Raw genomic sequence first — 23,440 nt, forward strand, 5'->3', positions numbered from 1 at the left:
AAAACATTTAGATAACAGGAATTATAGATATTCAAATGAGAAGATAGCTGAAGTCCTTCACAAGAATGAAGACCAGAGAGTACACTATTAATTTTAACATGTTTTTAGATTTACAATGAAACTTGTGCAAAATTGCTAATTACTAGTCAATTGCTGACTTTGGGACCTCCTTATTTATTACAAATACATTAAAATTATTCTGTGAAGTCATTATGCATGCCCAAAAATGGATTGCATTTAGATTTTAATTATAAAAATATCAATTGAAAACTAGACTATTAAATGAAATTAGCCATGCATCTGTGCGTGTATGGTGCAAGAATTAACATAAAAGGCATCTTGTTGGTTTACACGGCGATTTCCGTCTACCAATTCTAAACAGACAGCCAAACATGGCAATCAATGGCTAAACGCTATAAGCCAACATGATCATCTCACTACAGTAAAGGTATATGGTGATTTAGGGAATAATGATGGTTTTATGCTAATATCTGATAACTACTTTTTTGTGAAAAGAATTGGGATTTGAAAAATATTCCAATCCATTCAAGCAACTTCAACAACAGACTAGTCCAAAATTACGTAACTCTAGTGAGCAAAAAGATCAATGAGTGCCAACATAAATATATATGCATGTGAATGTATGTCTGCTCATGTGTATGCATATATATATATATATATATATATATATATCTATATATGTATATATATATATATATATATGTATATATATATATATATATATATATATATATATATATATATATGTAGATGTATATACATACATATACATATAAATATATATACATACACACATATATATATATATAAACACAAACACACCTGCATATATATACACACAGATACATATGTATTTACATGTATAGAATCTATTAATCTATTATCCCTGATTGCTGATTTCATTCCTGACATGATAAATAATAGTTTCAAGGGCTGAGGGGGGCATTGCAATGCAATAATCGTTGGGGTGGTCACCTCCGGGACGTAGTTGGTGGGGTTCCGGGATCGGCCCCGCAAGAGACGGCTCTCCTTGGTCATGGGGACGCCGCTCCCCTTCCCTCCCGGCCCCACCAGCCCCCCGGCACCACCACCACCACCACCACCGTTGAGAACCAGCAGATCCCCGTGTGAGGTGTAGGAGATGCGCGAGGCGTGCGACGTGTAGGACGAGTGGCGTGATGAGGAAGCGTTGCCTCCAAGGAGGCTGGCATACACCGGCACCACAATGGCACCGTTCTCCTCGGACATGGGGGTTACCGCATTGGAGTCGTCAGCATATGGTAGGTGCTCCTGGGCATCAAGGTATGTGGACAGCACGAGAGGCTTCCGATCGCCACCAAAACGCCGCCCGTTGCTCCCCCCTCCCGCTCCCCCAACAGCTCCTCTTAGCGTGAACTGGTGGCTGCCCCTGGACCCTCTTCGGATGTTGAATGGTGACCCAGGTAAGCTTAAACTCGCCTTATGACACAGTGGCAAGATGGCGGGGGGGGGGGTTAGTAGAAGGAAGGGTTAAGGGGGGAGGGGGAAATATGAGAGTGGTGTGGATGAAGACAAGGTTTAATTAATATGGCCCTCCACCAACAGACAAAGAAGAGTAAGACAACACAATGTTCCACACAAGAAATGTTATGAAGGTGACCATGCATTACATTCTTATGCATTAAAGATATGCTCAGGAACACTTGAATACACATATGTATGGAGTGGAAATAGTTTTCAGTGATGTGGTTAATTTCAAAAAAGAGCTGTAACACTGTTAATGAATTAGGGAAAGATAAAACATCTTTCTACAACTTCCAAACCCAATGAGCATGACAGTCATGCATGCAATATTTTCATTTACACAACAAAAGCACATCCAAAAATCCTCTACAAAACACATTTGGCCAGTTTTATGAACACATAAATAAAACAGTAAATGCAAAGTAAAACAGTGAATGTACACATCATCACAAATAAACATCTCGTGGTTAATTTCACAAACAAGAGGGCATTACATTTAAAATGAACATATTCATTAGCCAAATCCACAAAAAAATTATAAAAATATAATACCTTACTGCTGTATCCTTGCATCTGTCCTTGTTTCATCTAATTATGCAACATTCAAATTAATAGATTATTAATGTTGAGTAACAAATTTATCACTTAAAATGTAGAATGGTGCATTTGCTAGTAATTTAATATACCTGTTACTTATCATTATAAGCGAGACTTAAGCCATAACCGTCAACTAAATGAAGGGTAGGAACATTGACTATTAAATTTAAATGTAAAAAATGGGTGCTCTTTCAATCACAACAGTCAGTAGGAAAAATGTTCATGACAATAATATAGTTGGCATAATAGCTTGCAATTTAGAATAAAAATTAAGTCAGTAATTACATCTAAGCACGAGCACTTTAAAAGTTATGGTTAAAAATTATGTGATTTTGAATGAAATACTTTGATTGCAAACACCTGATAAAATTTTTAGTGACTCATATATTTTAGTAGTAGTGATAAGGCCAAAATGAAACAAATAAAAATTGGCAAACCAAAAGCACCTGGCACTGAAGAGTGAACTTCCTACCAACAAGTACCTACTTGAATGATATTCAATTCGACTAGAGATGAAGGATGAGAGATTCTGTTTATTGATGCATCATTGAATTTTCATCAGACTGATATTTTACATTTTAGAAATTAAAAAGAGTGGAAATTGATCCATCTTAATGTTTTGTGATGAACATTTTTTGCTTAGATTTTCATTGTATAAAGTCCCATTGAGTCTGCTATTAATTTGAAAGTTGTAAAATCCAAACTTTATACTTGATGGTATAAATATGACTTGTCTGCTTGCCAACCCACACAAATAGCATATAACCAAGAGCATACATTTCATATCATAAGTTAGGGAAAATTTGAGTCACACAATAAAAAGACATGTAACCATAACATGCAATATGATAACAGCAAATTCATATTTATTGAATGAATAAATTCTGTTTAAAAATATATGATATATGAGATGGATTTCTTAATAAATTCATAGTAAGCATGATTAATGAACATACAGCTTATCTTTCTTATTTCACTACATTATATGCTTCCAATAATCATGAAAAAACAACAGCTAAATTTCAACAAAATAATCATTGAACATTTGTTATACTTTGATAAAACTTATTAACAGATGAAAATATGAAATGTCCATTGATTAGGAACACTGTTTTTAGGCAGTCCTGATGACCTAATACTTTTTTAAAGATGAGCAAAAAATGAGCAAAATTAATGCTGAAGCATGTGTATGTGATTAATCTCATTTGAAGACAACACATGCCAGAGGGTCACATGGCAGAAAAAAATATGCTATGATTTGGGAAATTAGTTAAATTGTATCACAGAGTACATTTCACTAATAAGTGACTCATCACAACTCAAATTTCTAAGAGGGAAATGAGAAACAATTAATGGAGGATCTTGCTAACACTGGTGCTTGCAAAATATTTTTGGCGTAAAAGCGTGGAATTTTGAAAATGTTAAAAAATATAAAAACAAGTAATGGAGCTAATTTATTTTTCAATGCTATGGCGAGTATGGAGCTGGGCAACTTTAATTATTAATGATAGATCATGAGGACAGACCTATTCACAAGTGAGGTCAAAGTAAAGGACAAATATAAAATAAATAGTTGAAATCAACAAGAAAGGGATAGATTGTATGGCATCCATCAAAATACATAAGAAGCATAGGCAAACCATTGATTATGAGGAAGAGAATGAATGGGCAATTCAAAATATAAAATGTAGCTCCAGAGATAACTGCAGAAACTTCCACAATTTCCTTCTGACTTCAAGAAATTTCATAGGAGCCACTGTTAACCCTATTCATCTTTTCAAAATAGTCAAGGTATGACAGATGCATAATGAGTTTGAGTACACATACCTTCATTAGACTGTCCTGGTAAGCAAAAGTAAACTGGCTTTTATTTCCATAATTCGAAACTGTGTACTGACAGGGAACCTTAGAAAAAAAAGAGAAATACCGCCTACAAGAACTCTTATAAATGCCACTTATTATAGAATTATTACAGACATACAACCTTCTTTAAACTACACTTTTGCTGCGTAACATGTAAAAAATTTACTTTATCATACATTAATTTTACTTCATTTGAGAAAAGCACTTGAATTAGCAAACTGACATATGCACTTAAATTTGAGATCTTATTTTCTTTTAAAAATACGAAAAATTTTGAAGCTAACACATTGCTGAACATTCAGGAAGGCAATGGACAGCAGCAGTGAAAAAATCTTAAAATCATCAAAAAGTAATTAATAAAATTAGAAACTTTACTTTCTGTTGATACGTGAGCACAAGCAAAACCAACAATTCTACACACATATCATGCTTAGCATAAGTGTACATTTCACTTTGTCATTTCAATTTCCAAGAGGGATAGAGAGAAAAGAAATCTCAAAAAAAAAACCGGAATATAAATAAAAAGCTTTCCATAATGAGAGGTATGTAGCCTATTAGTCAAGATTACAATATGAAAGATGCTCCAAAAGTAATGGAAGAAAGGGCAAAGAAGGGCAGAAGCTAATTTGTGACTGGAAAAAAATTGTGATCACCTTCTATGACTGCATCAATAATGAAGTGATCCATTCCACTTTACTGTTCTCAAAATCAATTCAATTTACAAATCTCTCAATGGCTATTTCTTTAACCATGCATATCGAACCAGCAGATGCACCATTCTACACACCAACAGCAATGATCAATACAATGTCGAAGAAAACAACAGATATATCAAGAAAGGTATGAATAATAATATTTTAGAAAAGAAAGCATTACATACCCATACATTAATAAGACAAAGAGCTAAATTATTATAATAAAAAGTGATTTGTAGTTTTAAATGAAAACAGAACACAACAAGGATAAAACTACAGTACAGTAGGCACAAATATTGTCCATAGTTACAAAATCTACCAGGAAATAAAAAAGGCAAAGGATCTTAAAAAAAACACTGATACCCATTAATGTTATCCAGTGATATTTAAAATTAAATTTAAAAAGTCATCTCATTAGGGACAGGAATCATCAGCAAAATATTTGTTTAAAATTACAACTTTGTGTTTCTGAAATTTGTCAATAAAATATGATAAACTATTACACATACAATTTATATGAATATTTTGCTGCCAACTTTGCCATTTACAGAAATTACTGCATTAGCTGTTAGCAGATTTGTGTTAATGTTTGGCTCAAAAAAATTAAGACTGAGTGATGTTTCATGCGTGTAGTACAAAGAAAGTCAGCATATGATGACACTGAATTTGATGTGCACATCTTAAATGTCCACTTTACATTATGGTTTAAGTATTTCCAAGAAATGGATAAGTAAGAATACAATGACCAATATATTTATATCTGCTGAATAGTTATCAATAATAAAGATTAAAAATTTCTGATGCGTGGGTAACACCAATGTAGGAAATTCAAGGGGATAACAGGGGAGTGGTAATAGCATTTAGTTGATCCACATACCCAATTAGTTAGCCCCCTAGTTAGCTATGATATCCAAGGCATATTTTAAATTGATATTCCCCTATTTATCACTAAGGAAAACATTTTGGCTAACAAGGATTGTATTTTTAAGAAAGTATTTTTTTGGCATTCAAAGAACACCTAAATTCATTTAGGAAAATAGTTGAGCCCAAGTTCAGCTTCTCTATTTCAACGCATGGATCAAAAAATGTGGCGTAGTAAGTCACCGAAAAAGTCAATGGATTATACTCCAAGGAAAAGGGTTTGATGAAGGGCATGATTACAACTGAAATTTACATTCAGTGGCATACAGAGTGATCATGAAATAATCACCAATAATATTTTATATTTAATCTTGGAATTCATGCAAAAATCAAAGTTTGTTTGCAGATACAAGTTGAATTAAGTAAAATGCAAATACTATGACTCATTAAACACTTAATTTTACAACTAAATTTACCATTATATGCAAATTTGTCAATTTCCATCTTTTAAGAATGAAAAAACTATTACCATTAGCAATTATTCATCTCCACCTTTTCAACAAAATCCATTTTTCCAGAGCTTAGCTAATAAATTATGAAACATTTTCAGAAAACTGAAAAAATGAGTAGGTAACACTTCTTACATATGCTATTCTATGTGCAAAGTAAAATTGGTTTCCAATTGAATGGCTTATGTTTCAAAATGAAAAGGTATCCAATTTTATGGATTTTTTTTAATGAAAAGGATAAGTTCAAAAAGGGATTAGCTATAACTTATATGCATTAATGTCTTAAATTAAATTTTTGAGCCGACACAAAAACGTTAAAATTGGAGTAAAAATTGAAAAATTAGACAATAAAATGTAAGCAAGATTAATTATGAATTGTCATTTTCCATTTCAACTTTACTAAAAGCAATTGTTACCCATCTAGCAAAATAATGCATATGTCACAAGAAATTGCAGTACATATCAAATGAGAAGAAATTATCCACACAATGCAGATTATTCCTGGCCCTATGACACATACAATTGCAAAAACAGCAAAATATAACTAACCAGCAAACAGTGCTAAAAATTGGAGATGCCCAGACACAGACTTCAATTAAATCTATATGCTTGCAATGCAAACATGCAATGAATCACATTGAGGATGTAATCAAATTAAACAGGTTTCAAAGACAAGGAGTTCTGCTTACTAAGACACCAAGCAATACCAAAAGCAAACATTTGTTTATAGTGTAACACATAGGGGAATACAAGTGAATGCAGTGCATTCAATTAAATCAATATACCCTAATGAAGTAAAAATTGAAATCTCATTCACATTTACCCTAATTTTTTCAGTACAAACCAAACAACTGGTGGATAAGAAATCACCAGAAGAAAGCAAAGGTTCTCAAATCTCCTGTTTATGACACAGTACATATATCTCATATTGACTTTGTAGCAATAACTTATGGATGTCAATAAGAGCAGTTACACATGGGACTTAAACTATGATTTTTAGATACCATGTGTAGCACAGTCATTCTTAGACATGTTAACAAAAAATTTTACTTAAGAATTCTGATACATGATAGTTTTGTTGCAAAACTACAATGTGCCAGGGCATCTCAGCTATTGACACAATAAAAAATTTGCAATTACAAAAGCACATTTAGTCAAGAAAAGCATCAGTCATTGCTAAAAAAAATTTTTATTAATGTGGTGAGGTGGGAGGAAATGATTGTTATTTACCATTTGTGGCTCAGGCAGTGTGCTTACCTTCCTAACTTTCCCGTTTGTCCGACCTCTGGTCTCACTGATTGAATCGCCTCCCTCTGATTTTATACTCATCTTCTCCTTGTTGTTGTCATCATTCCCTTTCTCTTGTCCAACAAATAACTCATAACTATGGCAGGAGAAATCAGAAGGGGACTTGACGACACTCTCGGGAGCCGCGGCGGCTGCAGCCGCAGCTGCAGCCGCCGCTGCGGCAGCAGCATTCTTGTTCTCTTTCGCTAACGCTGCTTCCTCCGCTTCCTGAAACAAGGAGAGAACGCACAAGGTGATTCATTGTAAATGGACCATAACTGGGACATGATGATGATGATGAAAGTAGAATAGGAAAGGGTATTGTGGAGGTACATGAAGAAACTTTCTTAAACCACTCGTAGCCTAGTGTGGCATCCCACAAGGGCAAACCTGAGCTTGACTCGCTTCATATTAAGCTATAACAAAACAATACATGAAATTATTCCACTGAGATGTTGAAACATATCATCAAAAAGGGCATGACCTGCTGCTCAAAAACTTTAAATCTCCTGGGACGAATTGCATTGAACATACCCAAAGAGGCCATTTCTCCCATAAAAGAGTTCATATCAAAGATTGTCCTCTGTCGACTATTTTGCATCTATATATCTCCTATTCCGCAGACACCACCAGATTTACATCTTGTTTATTGAGGCGGTATTTGACTATAAATTGGAATAAAAAATATTCAATGCAAACGATCACATGCATACAACAAGACAGTTTCCAGCCCCTTCTTCCCTTTGGTATATTCTTAAGCAGAAATACAAACTGCACCAAGCATTAAATTACCAATCATACTTTCAACGGGAATCCTTAGGCCCAAGCTGAGAATGATATATCTATGGTCACCATCACCTTCATTTGCCACCATTGCAACAACGTAGTAACAAGAATCAACAAGGCTTTCTAGTTTTATTCTGCAGGTATGCTTGACTTCCTATGGAACTCCCCACAGTGTTGATTCAAATAGTGATTTGCTCAAGGGAGAAATTCTGGCAAAACTAATTATAGTTCAAAACCTTCATTAGTTCAAAGTTCATATCTTGGCAGCAAAGTTCTGCCAGTGCAGAACCAGTGTAAATCAATTTTTCAGCAGTGCCAAAAATTCTAACTCTTAGACTATCACACTGAGTTGTGTATGACAAAAGAAAAAGACTTCCACTTTGTAAACTCCTTAGATGAAGTGAGTGTACCAATTCATGTGCTGAAATTATTCCTTTCTCCATCCCTAAGTCTTTGCTGAAGACACCTTCAAAGGTTTGACCTGTGGGATGGGCCTTAAAATGCCCAGATATGACCCTTAGAGACTATAGAAGTACAATTTTTCTGTTTTATGAAATATAGCATGGTAATGCCTAGGCATAAGAAGTTCACCTGATGATGAAGACAAGGTATCAAAATGTGAGTTTGCATATAACATCACATAAATAAGTGGAGAGAGAGTACAAAGGTTGCTCTTCATTCTGTTCTACCACATCTTACCAGACATGGCTGCTTTGTTCTACAATAATCAGCTTGAAATCAAGACTTGTGATGCATGTCTTTCCATTACAGATTCTGAATTTTATATTTTTAATTCTTCCATTATTTACTTTCAGAATTGAAATACAGGAATATTCTTTTTTGGCACAATTTATATGGAAATGCCATTTTCTATTGGTGAAAATTGATTCACATCCATTAATTTTCATTAGAGAGAGACCATCAAACACAATGTGTGGTCGATTTTATCAATGGAAATGATGGTAGGCTTTTACAATCCACTATATATAACGTTTTAGGAAATGAGCAACATACTCTTATTGCTTCCTCCTCTGCTGCTTCCTCTTCTTCAGCTTTCTTTTGTAATTCATCATATGACATGGCAACAATGGCCAATATCAAGTTAACGAGATAAAATGACCCAAGGAATATAATAACAATAAAAAACAGCATATGCCATGGACCAGCTGATCGCAGAACCTGAGAAGAGAAAGAGATTAAGAACTCTTAATGACAATAATGTAACATAATGCTCCCCATAGTTATGATACATGAGACATGAAGGTTAGCAGAAGCAGCAGAAAAGAGTAATAGAACATAATGGTATGAGATGACAAAGAAGAATAATGAAATCAAATGTACAGCCAGCTTGGAGGGATACAAAAAGGGAGAGGATTACAGACAAGAGAATAAACCAAAAGCCACCACTGAAGAAACAGTAAGAGGAGAAGATAATAAATATGGGTGGAAGGTGTACATCTATGCCAAGGATCTATATGCAGGAATGAAAAGAGATTTGTAGGTTGGGACAGGGTTGGGATTATGGGGAGCTGATGCAATTTTATCGTCAGATGAATTAACCATGGTGATACGTACCTAATGCAGAATGCATTAAGCATTTATACACCAGGGAATCTTAATTTGAAGAACCAAGCTACATTCAACTAAAACTGCACCCATTCAATACTTCTGAATAACAGACTTCTTAAAAGACTGCTTTAATGTTCCCTCATACAATATCAAGCTAAGGGATAATTAATATTAGAAAGCACTTAGGAGGCAGGAAAGCTCTAGTCTTAACCTCAACCAGTGCATTAATATCCTGTCAGTTTTGGCATAACAAGCTTTAAATATAGTAGATAACCGATTATCTGATGTCAGGTGGATTATCTGATGGGTGTATCCCATCAGAAGGCATCTCATCCTAATGGTTTGCTAATGAAATGTAATATATTGGGAAAGTTTTCCTCCCTCATTCTGTAGTTTATGTAACTGACAATAATCAAATTGCATTATGATGAGTCTTTTAAACACTGCTCCATGTTAGTATGGCCCAAGGCAGTAACTGTGCATATACTATACATCTTTAACTGATGATATTCTTTTATTTTCCTCCATGTAGATTAAAAAATAGAAGAATTAGTGCCTAGTTGAACTGCAAAAATTATTAACAAAACACAATGTCCATTAAATAGGAGCAATTTAGTGCACAATGCACAGATAGAAAGAAACCATCTACATAAAATATTTGGGAGATCGGTAGGTTGATGACACTAGGCTGTTAACTCTGATGGGTGATGAGGATGATTAATGGCTGGCATCTCCGAAAGGCCATCCTTAATAGACCACATGCCTGTGACAAAGAAATCTGGTGGATTTCTCCCTGTTTTCCAAGCTAATGTGTTCTCCATTGATTACTACCTTCTTTTGGGTAATTCATAGCAGGTACTGGATGGCATAGCAAAACCAGAATTCGATTGCACACAGAGCCAATGTAAAACTATGCATAGTCTTGAATGTAAATCCAGATTAGGGGGATTTGGATCACTTCTTGATGGAATTCAGATCAAAATTTGCATACATTTATGGAATAAGCTAATCATTTATGATGATCAGTTTAAAACACTAACTGCCTCATTTTCATTAAAGAGTAAGGAAATAGAATTGATAAGAATTTTTCAATTGGCAATATAACATGCATATCAAATTTCATACTGATTTTTCTCTGTAATGATGAAGCATGGAACAGAAGGTAATATAAATATAAGTAGCCTTATACCTACCTATCTTACACTAATTTTGGCTACAATTAATAATTTGATGATAATTTAACACAACTTTAGATCATCCCATGAATATTTACAAGAGAATGTGAACAGATTGATGATTTAAGTGGTTATGTCTTGAAAGAGATTTTTAGCTTGAAGCTGCCCAGTGTTCATGGGTAAATTTTTCATAATCTGAAAATTTTGTTTTATATATGATTATAAACTCTTGATACTCACTAACTGATAAAGATTTTCCCAGTAGTCCTGAGTCATGAGTCTGAAAGCTGATAAGAAGGCCCAACCAAACGTGTCGAAACTTGTATACCCGTAATTTGGGTTATCACCATAACCTTGTAAGCACGTGTAACCTGGTGGACAAGTCCTGTAATTTAAAAGTATATGTTTAAATATGTTGACAGACATGCCATTGAACATTGGTGACTTAATTATGAAAATTAAAAACTTGATTAATGGAGTAAATAGGACACAGATCAAAATTAGACATGTTAAAATATGAGGCCATGGAGAAAATGATGGCCGAAGGCAAGGGCATCCTCTTTGTGATGACAGCCCAAAGTGAAATATGTTTAAAAAGAAGCATCCATGGAGTGCTCTTACAAAGAATTTATGAGACAAAAAAACACAGATTTCATGTTTAGATTGGACTCAAAGAGAATTAGGCAAAACGAGTGCACATACCCAGCTCCTGATGAGTTTCCACACAGTGGATAATCACCGTTCGATTCATACCAATTGGCTGAGAAAGTAATGAAAAGTGGTCAGTGATTAGCATAGCATGTTGTATTTAAGTCAATTGTTGATGTAAGCAATTTTACTTAATGCTATAATTTTCCAGATTTGAAAGAGATTAAATAACAAGATTAAATTAGGGATGAGCCAAATGCAAATACTTTTGCTAATCAAGTCTTATACCTTGATTTTCCATTTTGAATCCTTTGTTACATTTAAATTTAAATTTAAAATCCTTATCCTCATGTTAATGCTTTGATGAGAATCCAAATCCATTGCAATATTTTCAGTCCATTAGTAATTTTTTCATTTTACCCTAATTCAAATTCAAAGTTTTGGGTAATCAAGCAATTAATGTGGCTAGTGAAAAATTATGCAATTTTGAACAAGTTAGAATTCGGCAAAAATGACTAGCTTCCCAGAGTGACTAAATATTATAGCCATGGGCTGCACACTTATGTTTATCATGTGCCGGCAATGATATGATTATGAAAGTTATCTTGCTAAGGGATTTGACATTAGAAGTTGTGTCTGTTTTCTCAAACAGCCTTGTAATGCAATAACATCATTAATGCTATCAATGGGAAGGAAGTATGTGACTCAAATCAAATTTTGACCTATATTGTGAATAAATATTATAAATAATAATGCCATCCATTTTATATTTTTCATCTCCAACATTTTATATCTTATAATTTCTAATTGGATGTAATTCTTTTGATTTTAATAAACTAAATGACTTTACATAGTTACTTGTAATAAAACAAAATAATTTATAACTACAGGTGCAAAGCAAGTGCTAGGGAATTGGGCCCTGAAAATGATTTTAGTAAACCTTCTCAATGCACACAGATTAAAATATATCCAAATTCGGCCATGTGGGAGCTCATTTTCATGAATGATTTCCCCAGCACAAGTTTAAATACTGGCTAAAGTTTGCACAAGAAGTTGATACTTACTACTATTTTTAACAAATGTATACCAATTTTCATCAGTCAGATTTCCCCAACTATCATCACTTGGAAAGTTCCTAATGCATTTCTGTGTTAAAACCCCCATATATATCTGGAGGCCTAATAAGGCAAACACTGACAGGGAGAACATTGTCAAGATGATCACATCACGCAGATTCTTCACTGATTCTATAACTGCTCCAACGATAGTCTTCAGTCCTGCAGGGTAAGAAAGTGTATCAGTATCTAATTAAACCAACAGAGTGATCAATGGTAGCAACAAATATTTGATACAAATAATTATGAGTATTAATAATAATTCATAAAATGCTTATTAGTGTCAATGACATTACTTTTATTTCTAAACTTCTAAAAAAATTCACTGAGCTAGTATTTGGCATAAATGATATAAAAGTTGGACTCTTTTATATCTGATTTTTCTCAAATTGAACACTTAATACTTGGCAAATTCCAAAGTTTAAGAGGACGCCTCGGTAGCTTAAGTGGCTAAAGCACTCGACCGGATATTGAGGGATCTGGGTTCGAATCCCAGTCAAGGCGAATGATTTTTACACTCTGAAATTGTTGCATTGAGACTTAATACTTGAAAATCACTGATAAAATGAGTAAAAATACAGGATATTGTGAAATTTGATGCTATAATTTTTCACACCACAACTTTCAAAATAGCCGCCTGTGAGGAGCATTGCAAACGAAAGAAAAAACTGTTAAGCTGAAATAATTGAGTAACACTCATGAACTAATGTTTGCATTGTAATTTATATTGAATGAACATCATTCTCTACCACTCTCATGGAAAATTTCCAAGGAAAACATGCATGTATGCAATTATGTATTGGCTATCATTTTCTACCACAGGATACCAACAAATTTTACTCTCATCCAGTTTCCTGAGACAAACTGTATTCATTAGACATGACTGTAAGCCTTCATACCTCCTCCTTTAACTTTTCCTTATACATTCATTGACTTAATTTAATACAAATCTAAATAGCATACACTAATGAATATGGCCCAAAGATATGGGTGAAACCACTTTCTTCTATTTGATGTTCTTTTCATTCTTGTGTAATACATTAGAGCAGCATAAGGAAGACGCATGTTTATTGACTTTGTTATATATATATATATATATATATATATATATATATATATACACACACACATATAAACATATAAATGACAAACATAGGAGAGGTGGGGAAGGCGGAATTAAGAATATCACAAGTGCAAAAATATTTCCTTGACCGGGACTTGAACACTGGATCTTTCCACTTGTCAGGCGGATGCTCTAACCAATTGAGCTATCCTAGGAAACATAATTTCAGTGTTATTCCTTTCCTAACATTCTCCCCTTTATTATAGCTTTCAATATCCCACTGCCAATCAATATGCCCTTGATCCATTTCCTCCAATCTATGTCCATCCTCCACTTTCAATGACCATGTTTCGGTGCTGTACATGACTACGCTCCATTTCAAAGTTTTTAGAATCCTTTTCTTAACATCCTTGCTCATCATCCCTACTATCAATTGCCTCCTCCTTGTGAAATCTTCTGCACGTAACGTGATTCTTCTCCTATTTTCCTTACTACTTTGATAATTTTGGTTGAAAACACTTTCAGGATACATAAATTGTTTCACCTGCTTTCGTTTTGGCCCTTCTATTTTACCATTTAACTTAGCCTTTCTCTCTTTTGCAAAATGCAAAACCTTTGTTTTATTTATATTTATTCTCACCCATATCTATCGTCTCAATTTACAACACTCGGCGTTCTTTCACCGAATTACGTCGCTTTTCCAAATCTCTCATCCGTCGCGACTACGAAGAATATACACTAAGGCTATCATCGTCCATCACATCTAACCCAAATAAATTCTGGTCATTTGTCAATCGTCATCGTAATCGCCCGCAGATTCCCGTTGCTGTTTCTTGTGGCAATGCTAAAGCTGTGGGACCAGAAAGACCGAACTTATTTCTGAAATTCTTCACGGAATGCCTGACTCCTGCTTCCAACCCTCCCGTCTCCAGCGATCTTTCCCTCACTCCAAGTTGTTGCTACTCTCTATCCCAAATCCAAACCGATTCCCGGGAGGTTTTTAAATTCCTTCGTGAAATCCCCCTCCGTCGCTCCTCTGGCCCCGATGGCATAAGTCCTATATTTGTACGCAACTGCGCTTCCTCCCTCTCTCTTCCCTTAAGCCTCTTATTAAATCGCTGCTTTTCCCTCGGTACTTTCCCCCCCCCAATGGAAATCCGCTAATGTTATCCCTATTCTTAAAACTGGAATTAAAAATGAAATATCTAACTATCGCCCTATCTCTTTACTACCTATTCTTTCTTCTGTTTGCGAGAGGATTATTCCCAACAGACTTTATTATTTTACTTCCCCTTTTCTGTCTAGCAACCAACATGGTTTCCTTCCGGGCAGGTCATGCTTGACCAATTTAGCACTTTTTCAACACCACGCTGTTAGTGCGATAACAAGTAAGACTCAATTAGATGCCATCTTCTTGGATTTCTCAGAAGCCTTCGACTCCCTCAATCATAACCTCCTCATTAATAAACTCAGTCAGCGTTTTAACGTTCATGGAAACTTTCTCAAATTATTGACCAGCTTTCTTTCGAATAGAAATCAGCGAGCAATACTATCTGGTGCCTCATCTCCTTGGTCCTCTGTGACATCTGGAGTTCCTCAAGGCAGTATTCTCAGACCATATCTTTTTAATCTGTACATTGATGACTTAGCTTCCCTAGTCCTGACCTCCCTAGCCCACACGTTACTATATGCCGATGACTGCAAAATTTTTAAGGAAATTAATTCCCCCACGGATTGCTACCACCTTCAGGAGGCTTTGAATAAAATTTCAGAATGGTGCAGCGCATGGATGCTAAATTTAAACTCAAATAAATGCAATACTCTAGTTCTCTCCCTAAAAAAATCTCCTCTTACCTTTAACTATACAATTAATGCAGTTCCTCTGAATCGTGTTGCTTCTGTCAAGGATCTTGGTGTATTAACTGATCGCAAACTAAATTTCTCAGGTCATATCAAAGCAGTTAAATGCAAAGCCATGTCTCTTCTAGGTCTACTTTACCGCTACACAGAAATAAAAGATGCACAATCTCTAACCGCATATTTCTCAACCATTATCTTACCATTAATTACCTACTGCTCCCCTATATGGTCCATGTCTGCCCTATCTAACCTTAATACCATTAACACGATAACAAATTTTTTCAGTAAAATTGTCAAGTACAGAGTCCCCCATCTTCGGGACTCGCCCACTGAATCATTTCTTTCCTCGCTCTCGATTTGTAATCTCTCCACTCTACTTCTAAAATCTGATTTAAAACTCCTGCATAACACCCTTAACTCCATTAACGACTGTCCTGAACTAATTTCCCTTATCAATTTCAGAGTTCCCCCCCGAGTTACCCGCGATCACTCTTTATTCCACCTACCCGTTCCCAGATTGTCCCTCACCAAACGTTCCCTTTTCTTCCGTCTCCCCGCTTTACTGAATTCCCTTCCCGAAAGCATTGACCCACTCTCACTCCCAGCCAACACATCTATAAACCTTTCTCTGACACATCTCTCTCGAAAGAACTAGCATTATCTCTCCTTTCACTCCCACATCCTGGTTTTGTTCCTTTCTTTCACTGTTTTTGTTATTTCTATGAAAATTTATCTCTAATAACTGCTAATTATAGTCTTGTTGATGTTTGTGTCCTTATACAGGTATGTTGCTGTTATACGTGCCACTATAAATTGGCAATCCTGCTGCACAATTTTTACTAAATAAATAAATAAAATAAATAAATAAACTCATTCAGCAATTCTTGTAATCCCTTGGCCGACTGACAAACTAAACCTCGCAAATTCACTGACTTTACAAAGTCCTCCCTGATGCACATTCCTACCTCCAGTTCTCTGGATGCCTCTTTAATCATTTCCTCCACATATATGTTGAACAGCACTGGTGATAACGGACAACCCTGACTTACCCCTTTTCCATACACTGCCCATACAGACTCTCCATCCCCCACTTGAACCTGAGCAGTTTGAGACATACAGATTAGCCTCCTGTCCCTCTGATCAATTCCTATTTTTTGCCATAAACTCATTAGTTTTTCCAATCCATTCTATTAAATACCCTTTCAAAATCTATGAAAAAAGAAAACACATAAAGATTTTCTTCTATGTTCCTCTCTATTAGTCACCTCATTACTGCAATGGTATCACGCATACCTCTTCCCTTCCTAAACCCAAACCGACCAACCCCTAAGGGATCATTTCCTCTGCTATCCAGCCTCTTGTCGATGATCCTGAGAACCACTTTTGCTGCATCCAAAATCAAACTAATGGTATTGACTTTAAGATTATATCATTTGAATTAATGGAAATAAATATGTATGATCATATGCAATAATATAATTGCTAATGATATTCCATAGGGGCTAGGAATGAAGAGGACTTTTTAGTTGGGGCCATGATCAGAAGATTCCACCACATCCATATCATATTATTTTAATAAAATATAGTAGATAGATGTAGATGTGGGTGTTTATTAAATATCTCTCAATTGATTATACGGATTACAAAATCTTACCAAACAACTCAGCTTAGCATGAATCTAATATGACTGCTGTTAGACTTTCAAGTGACAAAATCCTTCAAAGATAAGAAAATATTGATTCACACAAAATTTTCCAATACATTAGCTTACTTAAATACTTTTTTTTAACACAAAGGTAACAATTACAAATTTTATCCATTAGTGATAATTATGGGTCACTGCCATTTTTTTACTCTCTATCTATGCAAACACTACCAGAGCATTTAATATCCACAATAAACTATGGTTGGGAAATTGAGCATTTTGCTATAAGAGAATCATGTGAATTGATGTTTTGTGTGTAATCTGAAGCAAGTTAAAATTGTTCATTCCTAAAATTAGATTATTTGGTCAGTGCATACTACTTTGAACTAAATACGAATGAGTTAGAGAATGACATTGAAAGAAACTGACCGCACATTCAAATTCCTCATTTTAAAAACCAAACTGCTGCAACACTTTTGATCCAACCAGTTTTGTGCTTTCAACCAGTGAAATGCATACTATCAGTGGCATGTGTGTAAGTTGCTTGGTGGTTTAGAAAGAACTAGTTTGAAAGATGTCCACACAAGCATCCCATTAATGATCCATGATGGACTTCTCAATTTAGATATTTTAAAGCATACATTAAGATGTGTATAACATATTTGTGTTTGGAATTTTTCATCACATGAGTCATCAATGTCCTTTCCGCAACATTCTTCGGCATTTTACATTTTGGTGGTTGAAAATAATGGTATATTGGAACTAGGACTTCATGATATTGGCCACCAAATGTGGCAGTACGAAGAATGAATCTCTATAATACACATTCCAGACAATATTAAGACAAGGCAAATGCTTTTTGCATGTCAATAGAGTCCATATATTATTTTTACAAGGTAGCAAACCTCAATTAGGTGGCTATTCCAGTTAACCCAAAACCAGTTAATCAAGAGTCTATGTAACTGGATATAATGCATATTGCTGTACATTTTTATTTGACTAATCTTCATATTCATGATTTCAAACAATATTAAGTGACTTAATTAAGATGAAATATTTCCTAATTGATCTCCTATAAATGAACTAACATTAAAAAGCAGGGAAAACAGGATACGACCTTAAAATATCAGTTACTGTTTCAAAGCCAAACTTGTATTCTCTTTTCAGCTCACACAAAGAAGGTTATGCAAGAGAAAAGATAATATTACATACTGACTATTAGAATTCCTATGCCCTGAAATTCTAACAATACTATACTAGATTACAAGTATGGTTGCAACTATGAGTTATTATTACAAATGTATCTAACAAATCTATCTGTCTTCCAGGACAATCTAAAATAATCTTACCATTGAAAAGAAACACTAAATATCAATGTTAACTAATAACCTATCCATTATATTTGGATCAGTATACATTAACTAGCCTATTTCTTTAAGCATACTGAAATCCTCTTGATGACACAAGATTTTCATCTACATCATTGTGTCAATGCAGAGTCACAACTGACCTTACAAAGTAATGGAATCACAATGGAATTTAAATAAAGCATGACATTTCATTATAAAACTCTTCACAAAAATATGGAAGTCACAAAAATTCAAGCTTTTTAAGAAGAAACAATGTCTGATCTAGGAAATTAGAAACTGCCTGTATGATAGTCAAAAGTCCCAAAGTTTTACTTTTCAAATGCTAAACTAATCAACATAGACAACAAATCTTTCAGCTAGCAGCATGCAAAATATATTCATCTACAAAGTGGTGTAAATTTGTGTCTGAAGTCTCATAGAGTGTTTCGGAAGCTTGATTAGATTCAATACATTGAACAACCAGCCCTAATTAGAATTTATCCAATCTGAGAACAGAAAGCAAGATCATTGGATAAATGGTAAAACTTGGGGTTAATGTTAAAGACTAAATATAAAATTAATGTACAGTAAGCAAGAGGTGAAAAACAATTTCCAAACGTCTATCAGGTTATCAGTATCACAGCTTCAACATCAGCACAAACGAGAACATACTTCATCATAATATGGATGTTAAAGCATGGGATTTGTGACTATCAACTCTAGCCTTAAAACTGCAATTGAAGGTAGTTGGAAGTATTAACTGCAAATTGAACATTACCATTGATTAGTGTGACTTACCAGGGACAATGGCTACAGTCTTCAAAGCTCGAAGAACCCTAAAAGTTCGCAGGGCCGCCAAGTTGCCCAGATCGATCCCCATAGTTACGTAACTGCAAACAGGATCGTTTAGAATCACTATCTCAAATACATTCCTTAAGATTCTTTCATTAGTCAGGGTTTAAAAACTAAAGGAATAAGGTGAATTATACAATAAAAAAGCTCTGACTTGAAGTTCCATAGGTCTCCAATAGTGCCTTAGAAAAATGCTATTCAAAAATTATTTAACGTTAATCATTTATGTATGTCAAAATAATGTCATTGATAGTCCTAAATTTTGACAAATATTCTACGGATTGTGTATGGTGAATTTAGAATCATGAAATGATTATGTATTCATACGCATAACACTATCTATAAATAAAAAACATCAAACATGTTAGAATAGTCTAAGAGTATTAAATCTACTAAGTGTGCACTATGATTTGATTTCAAAATCTCTGAATCAGCTCAAAAAAGATATTTCATGGTGTCAGGTACAAAAAGCATAGGATAAAGTTCTATATTTCTAACAAACACCAATGTTTATTTAACAGCAACATCATATAAGTTACTCTAATGATCTATTTTGGTCAAATTTACTGTAAAAACATGGACACAGCTTATCACAGTCATAATAACCACAAAATAACTACTAATATTCAATAGTTTGATCAAATTATACAATCAATATATTTATAAGTAATATTGACTTTTTGCTCATCTATAAATAATTACATAATACAATTCCTGAATATTATGGATCAACTTCAATGAGGGTATATTTAACATTTTGAATTACTACTCCTACCAGAGCCCTCAAAGCTACATGAGTACCATGAAAAAAGACAGCTGGTGGAAGTCCAAATACCCACACACACTAACAAGGCATTTTACACATTCCAGACAAGAAATATGAAAGTGCTATTGCAATGAAATTTAACATATAGTTTGAATCCCCAATAAAGCACTGCAAATGCTAATTGTATAAAAGTATTTTTACCTGTGTTATGCTCATATTGCCACAATATTGTTACATTCTCTCTTATAATCACTCAAAGTATTGCAGATGCTAAAACAAACAGGCTTTTGTGTAAATATACTGACTGAATTTGCCAAAAAAGAGATTCCATCGGATTTATATCCCATCAAATATTTCAAGGGAATTAATCCACAGCACGTGAGGATGAAGAGGAGAAACTACAAATACTGTGAAGGGGCAACTTGGACCTCCAGATCTGCATGCCATTAACACCCATGTAGCCGGAGGAACTCTACTCCTACACAGAAAATTACTCATCTACGGTATGCTAGCTCTATATCTTATGAGCTTGCTACCAAAAACAACTACTCACGCTAAAGCTATAACTACGAAGTCCAGCCAGTTCCATGCATCTCTAAGGTATGTAAATGGTTGAAGTATGAACCCTCGTGCCATCACCTTTACAGCAGACTCAAAGGTGTAGATGCCAGTAAAAATTACTCTGGAAGAGAAGGCTTTAGATTAGACTACTCTTCTATCATAACAAGAAGAAGCAGAGATGAAATAGTATATCTTTTGAGGTTTAATTTCATAGAAATGTAATTCCAATCCCTCAAATGAAAGCCAAGTCTGCACTGTGCCATATATAAAGGGGATGGCATACATTTATCTAAGCAGTGAATGAACATTCTTCATTACAAAAATAAGTCGATTTGAGGAGAGACAAAGGCAAACGTCCCTGGATGTGATATAAAACATTTGGAATGATAAATAATCTAATTCTAATCAAAATCCAATGATTATCTACAAAGCAGCCATAAAAAAGTTTACTTGAAATAGATAAAAGTTACTCAAATGATTATTGTCTCAAAAAGGATATTTGGATTATTAGAATCACAAAACAGCGTCTTGCAATTTGAATAAAAATAGAAATATCAACCCATCAGGACCTCTATATTTACTACACATAAAATACTTGATATAAGAAAGACATACACAGTAATTACCTAAAATAACTAGATCAAGATAAAGAGCCCATTCAAGTAAGGAACAATGCCAGGGCATTGGAATATATGTAGCAAGAATATGTAATGCACAATTTATCCTGACTATTTAATAATTAAACTCTGTACTTTCCAAGAGCAGCACCTATATCCCAAGAATAAACCCCCTTTCAATTACTTTCTCATAGAACAGTCATTTACATGAAAAATGTGAGAATTCATAATTCAGTATTTATTTGCCACAGTAGAAGTACAAGAGAGTTTGATGTTAGCGGCGTGCGAGAGGAACTCGGCAAATTTGAGGCTTACTCCAGAGGGAAGGAGGGAGCACCTCACTCCCTCCGCCTAGAAATTTACTCACTCTGTGGATTCAATGGTGGGTGAGGTCGGCATGATCATAAGAATACAGTTGACCAGAATAGTGGTGATGATAAAAAGCGAGAAAAGAGGATGCACCAAGATGTAAATGGCGACCCGGCGGATGGGGTTGAACGGATCTAAAATCCACATGGCATCGGTGGCACTAAACCGGAAGATGTCCTTTCCTTTGCTGATCACAACAAAGGTCTGCAAAGGAAGGGCTCATATATTGAAATGCAAATTTCAAATGTTTCCAAACATTAGCATTACAAGGTAATGGAACACTACTCAATCACCACTTCTATAAGCCATGCATAAGAATATTCATAAATTAATTCACTAACAGTAAACAAATTATGGCTAAACCTTCATTAACACTGATATGGTACCGTAGAGAGAAATGAAAGTTTTTCTTGAACAAGTAGAAGGGCACTGACACACAGCATGTGGGGTGGACGAAACAAATACACATGGTGGAAGGGATTATCTCATGTATCTATACTTAGGCTTCCTGATGCCCAGTCTACCTAGTCTAAGCATCAAGTTAACCATTTACCAATCCATCAAAGTGTACTTTTATATTCCTTCCACACACCATTGGGTGATCTAAAATGCAATTGAAGCTGATACATGTCAGATTGGATTTTCTGCAATTGAGTGGAAATATGTAAGGAAACAAGAACTAATGTGTAAATATGAACTAATACATGAGAAATGGGCATAGAATGTATGAAAATCCAATTGAAAATTTAAAAATGAAATAAAATGAGAAAGAAAACTTTCTGGAGATTGAAAAATGCATTCACTATGTGAGAAGAGACAGATAGTTGAGATGATGACAAATAATCATTTTTACACATAATAACGACCAAAGTCTGGGGACATTGACATGGGTGATGAGAAACCTCAAAGGGAGCATAAGAGCAACTATGGAAAAGGCATATAAGACCCTGGTAAGATCAATGTTGGAGTACTCATCAATTGTATGGGACCTGTACGAAGAAGGGCATATCAAAAAACTGGGATGGGGACAAAGAAAGGTTGCCAGATATGCAATGGGGAAGCATAGGAGGATGGAAAGTATGACTGGAATGTTTAAAAGGCTTGGCTCGAAACCTGTACAAAGAAGAAGAAAAATAAGCAGACTTTGTGGAATGTTCAGCATTCTAAAGGAGAGAAAGCTTGGGCAGAACTAAGGAATGAGGCAAGAAATTCAAATTTTATTGGGAGCAATGATCACAAATTAAAGGTAAAATTCCAGGCAAAAAGAACATATAAAAAAAATTTTCTTTTCTTAGCAAAACAATAGTTGATTGGAACACTTCACCTGCAAAACTATTTGATCCCTTTCCTAATAGGGTGAATACTTTTAAGAAAAGATGTAAACAATTTATTTAATAATTTGGTTGATGTATTGTGTAAAATTGTATGTAGTAGCTTAATTATTTATTTTTTTTCTTGTTGGGAGACTGATGTTAATGAGATGGGGATTTCCTTTTTTTTGTGTTTGAGATTTAAGTGTGGAAGTTTCCCTAAAGTGTATTTTTTTACTGACTTATTTTATTTATTATCTTTTCTGATATTGATTTATGTCATATTATTTTTTTTCAAGGCAATTTTGATTATAATACTTGGGACTTGTGTGCCACCTGACATTGTCTATCTGCACATGTAAGTTTTAATGATAATAATTATAATAAATCTTTAGAAATATTTCTAATTCCTGATTGCA

General features: G+C 34.5%; 1 protein-coding gene across 1 annotated transcript in view; it reads right to left on the reverse strand.

Annotated features, from left to right (window-relative positions):
- The window catches only part of para (sodium voltage-gated channel paralytic), a 115,003-nt gene that overhangs the window by 54,319 nt on the left and 37,244 nt on the right, over positions 1 to 23,440 (reverse strand). The window contains exons 3-11 of the mRNA XM_071594272.1: positions 21,710 to 21,915; positions 20,718 to 20,846; positions 19,345 to 19,436; positions 12,579 to 12,791; positions 11,569 to 11,626; positions 11,107 to 11,251; positions 9,137 to 9,301; positions 7,307 to 7,564; positions 997 to 1,479 (exon numbers count right to left, since the gene is read on the reverse strand). Coding sequence (XP_071450373.1) covers positions 997 to 1,479; positions 7,307 to 7,564; positions 9,137 to 9,301; positions 11,107 to 11,251; positions 11,569 to 11,626; positions 12,579 to 12,791; positions 19,345 to 19,436; positions 20,718 to 20,846; positions 21,710 to 21,915 — 1,749 coding nt within the window. The remainder of the gene's footprint in view (positions 1 to 996; positions 1,480 to 7,306; positions 7,565 to 9,136; positions 9,302 to 11,106; positions 11,252 to 11,568; positions 11,627 to 12,578; positions 12,792 to 19,344; positions 19,437 to 20,717; positions 20,847 to 21,709; positions 21,916 to 23,440) is intronic.

Source organism: Hetaerina americana, unplaced genomic scaffold, assembly GCF_022747635.1.
Source record: "Hetaerina americana unplaced genomic scaffold, ioHetAmer1.1.p SCAF_6, whole genome shotgun sequence".
Classification (NCBI taxonomy): Eukaryota; Metazoa; Arthropoda; class Insecta; order Odonata; family Calopterygidae; genus Hetaerina; species Hetaerina americana.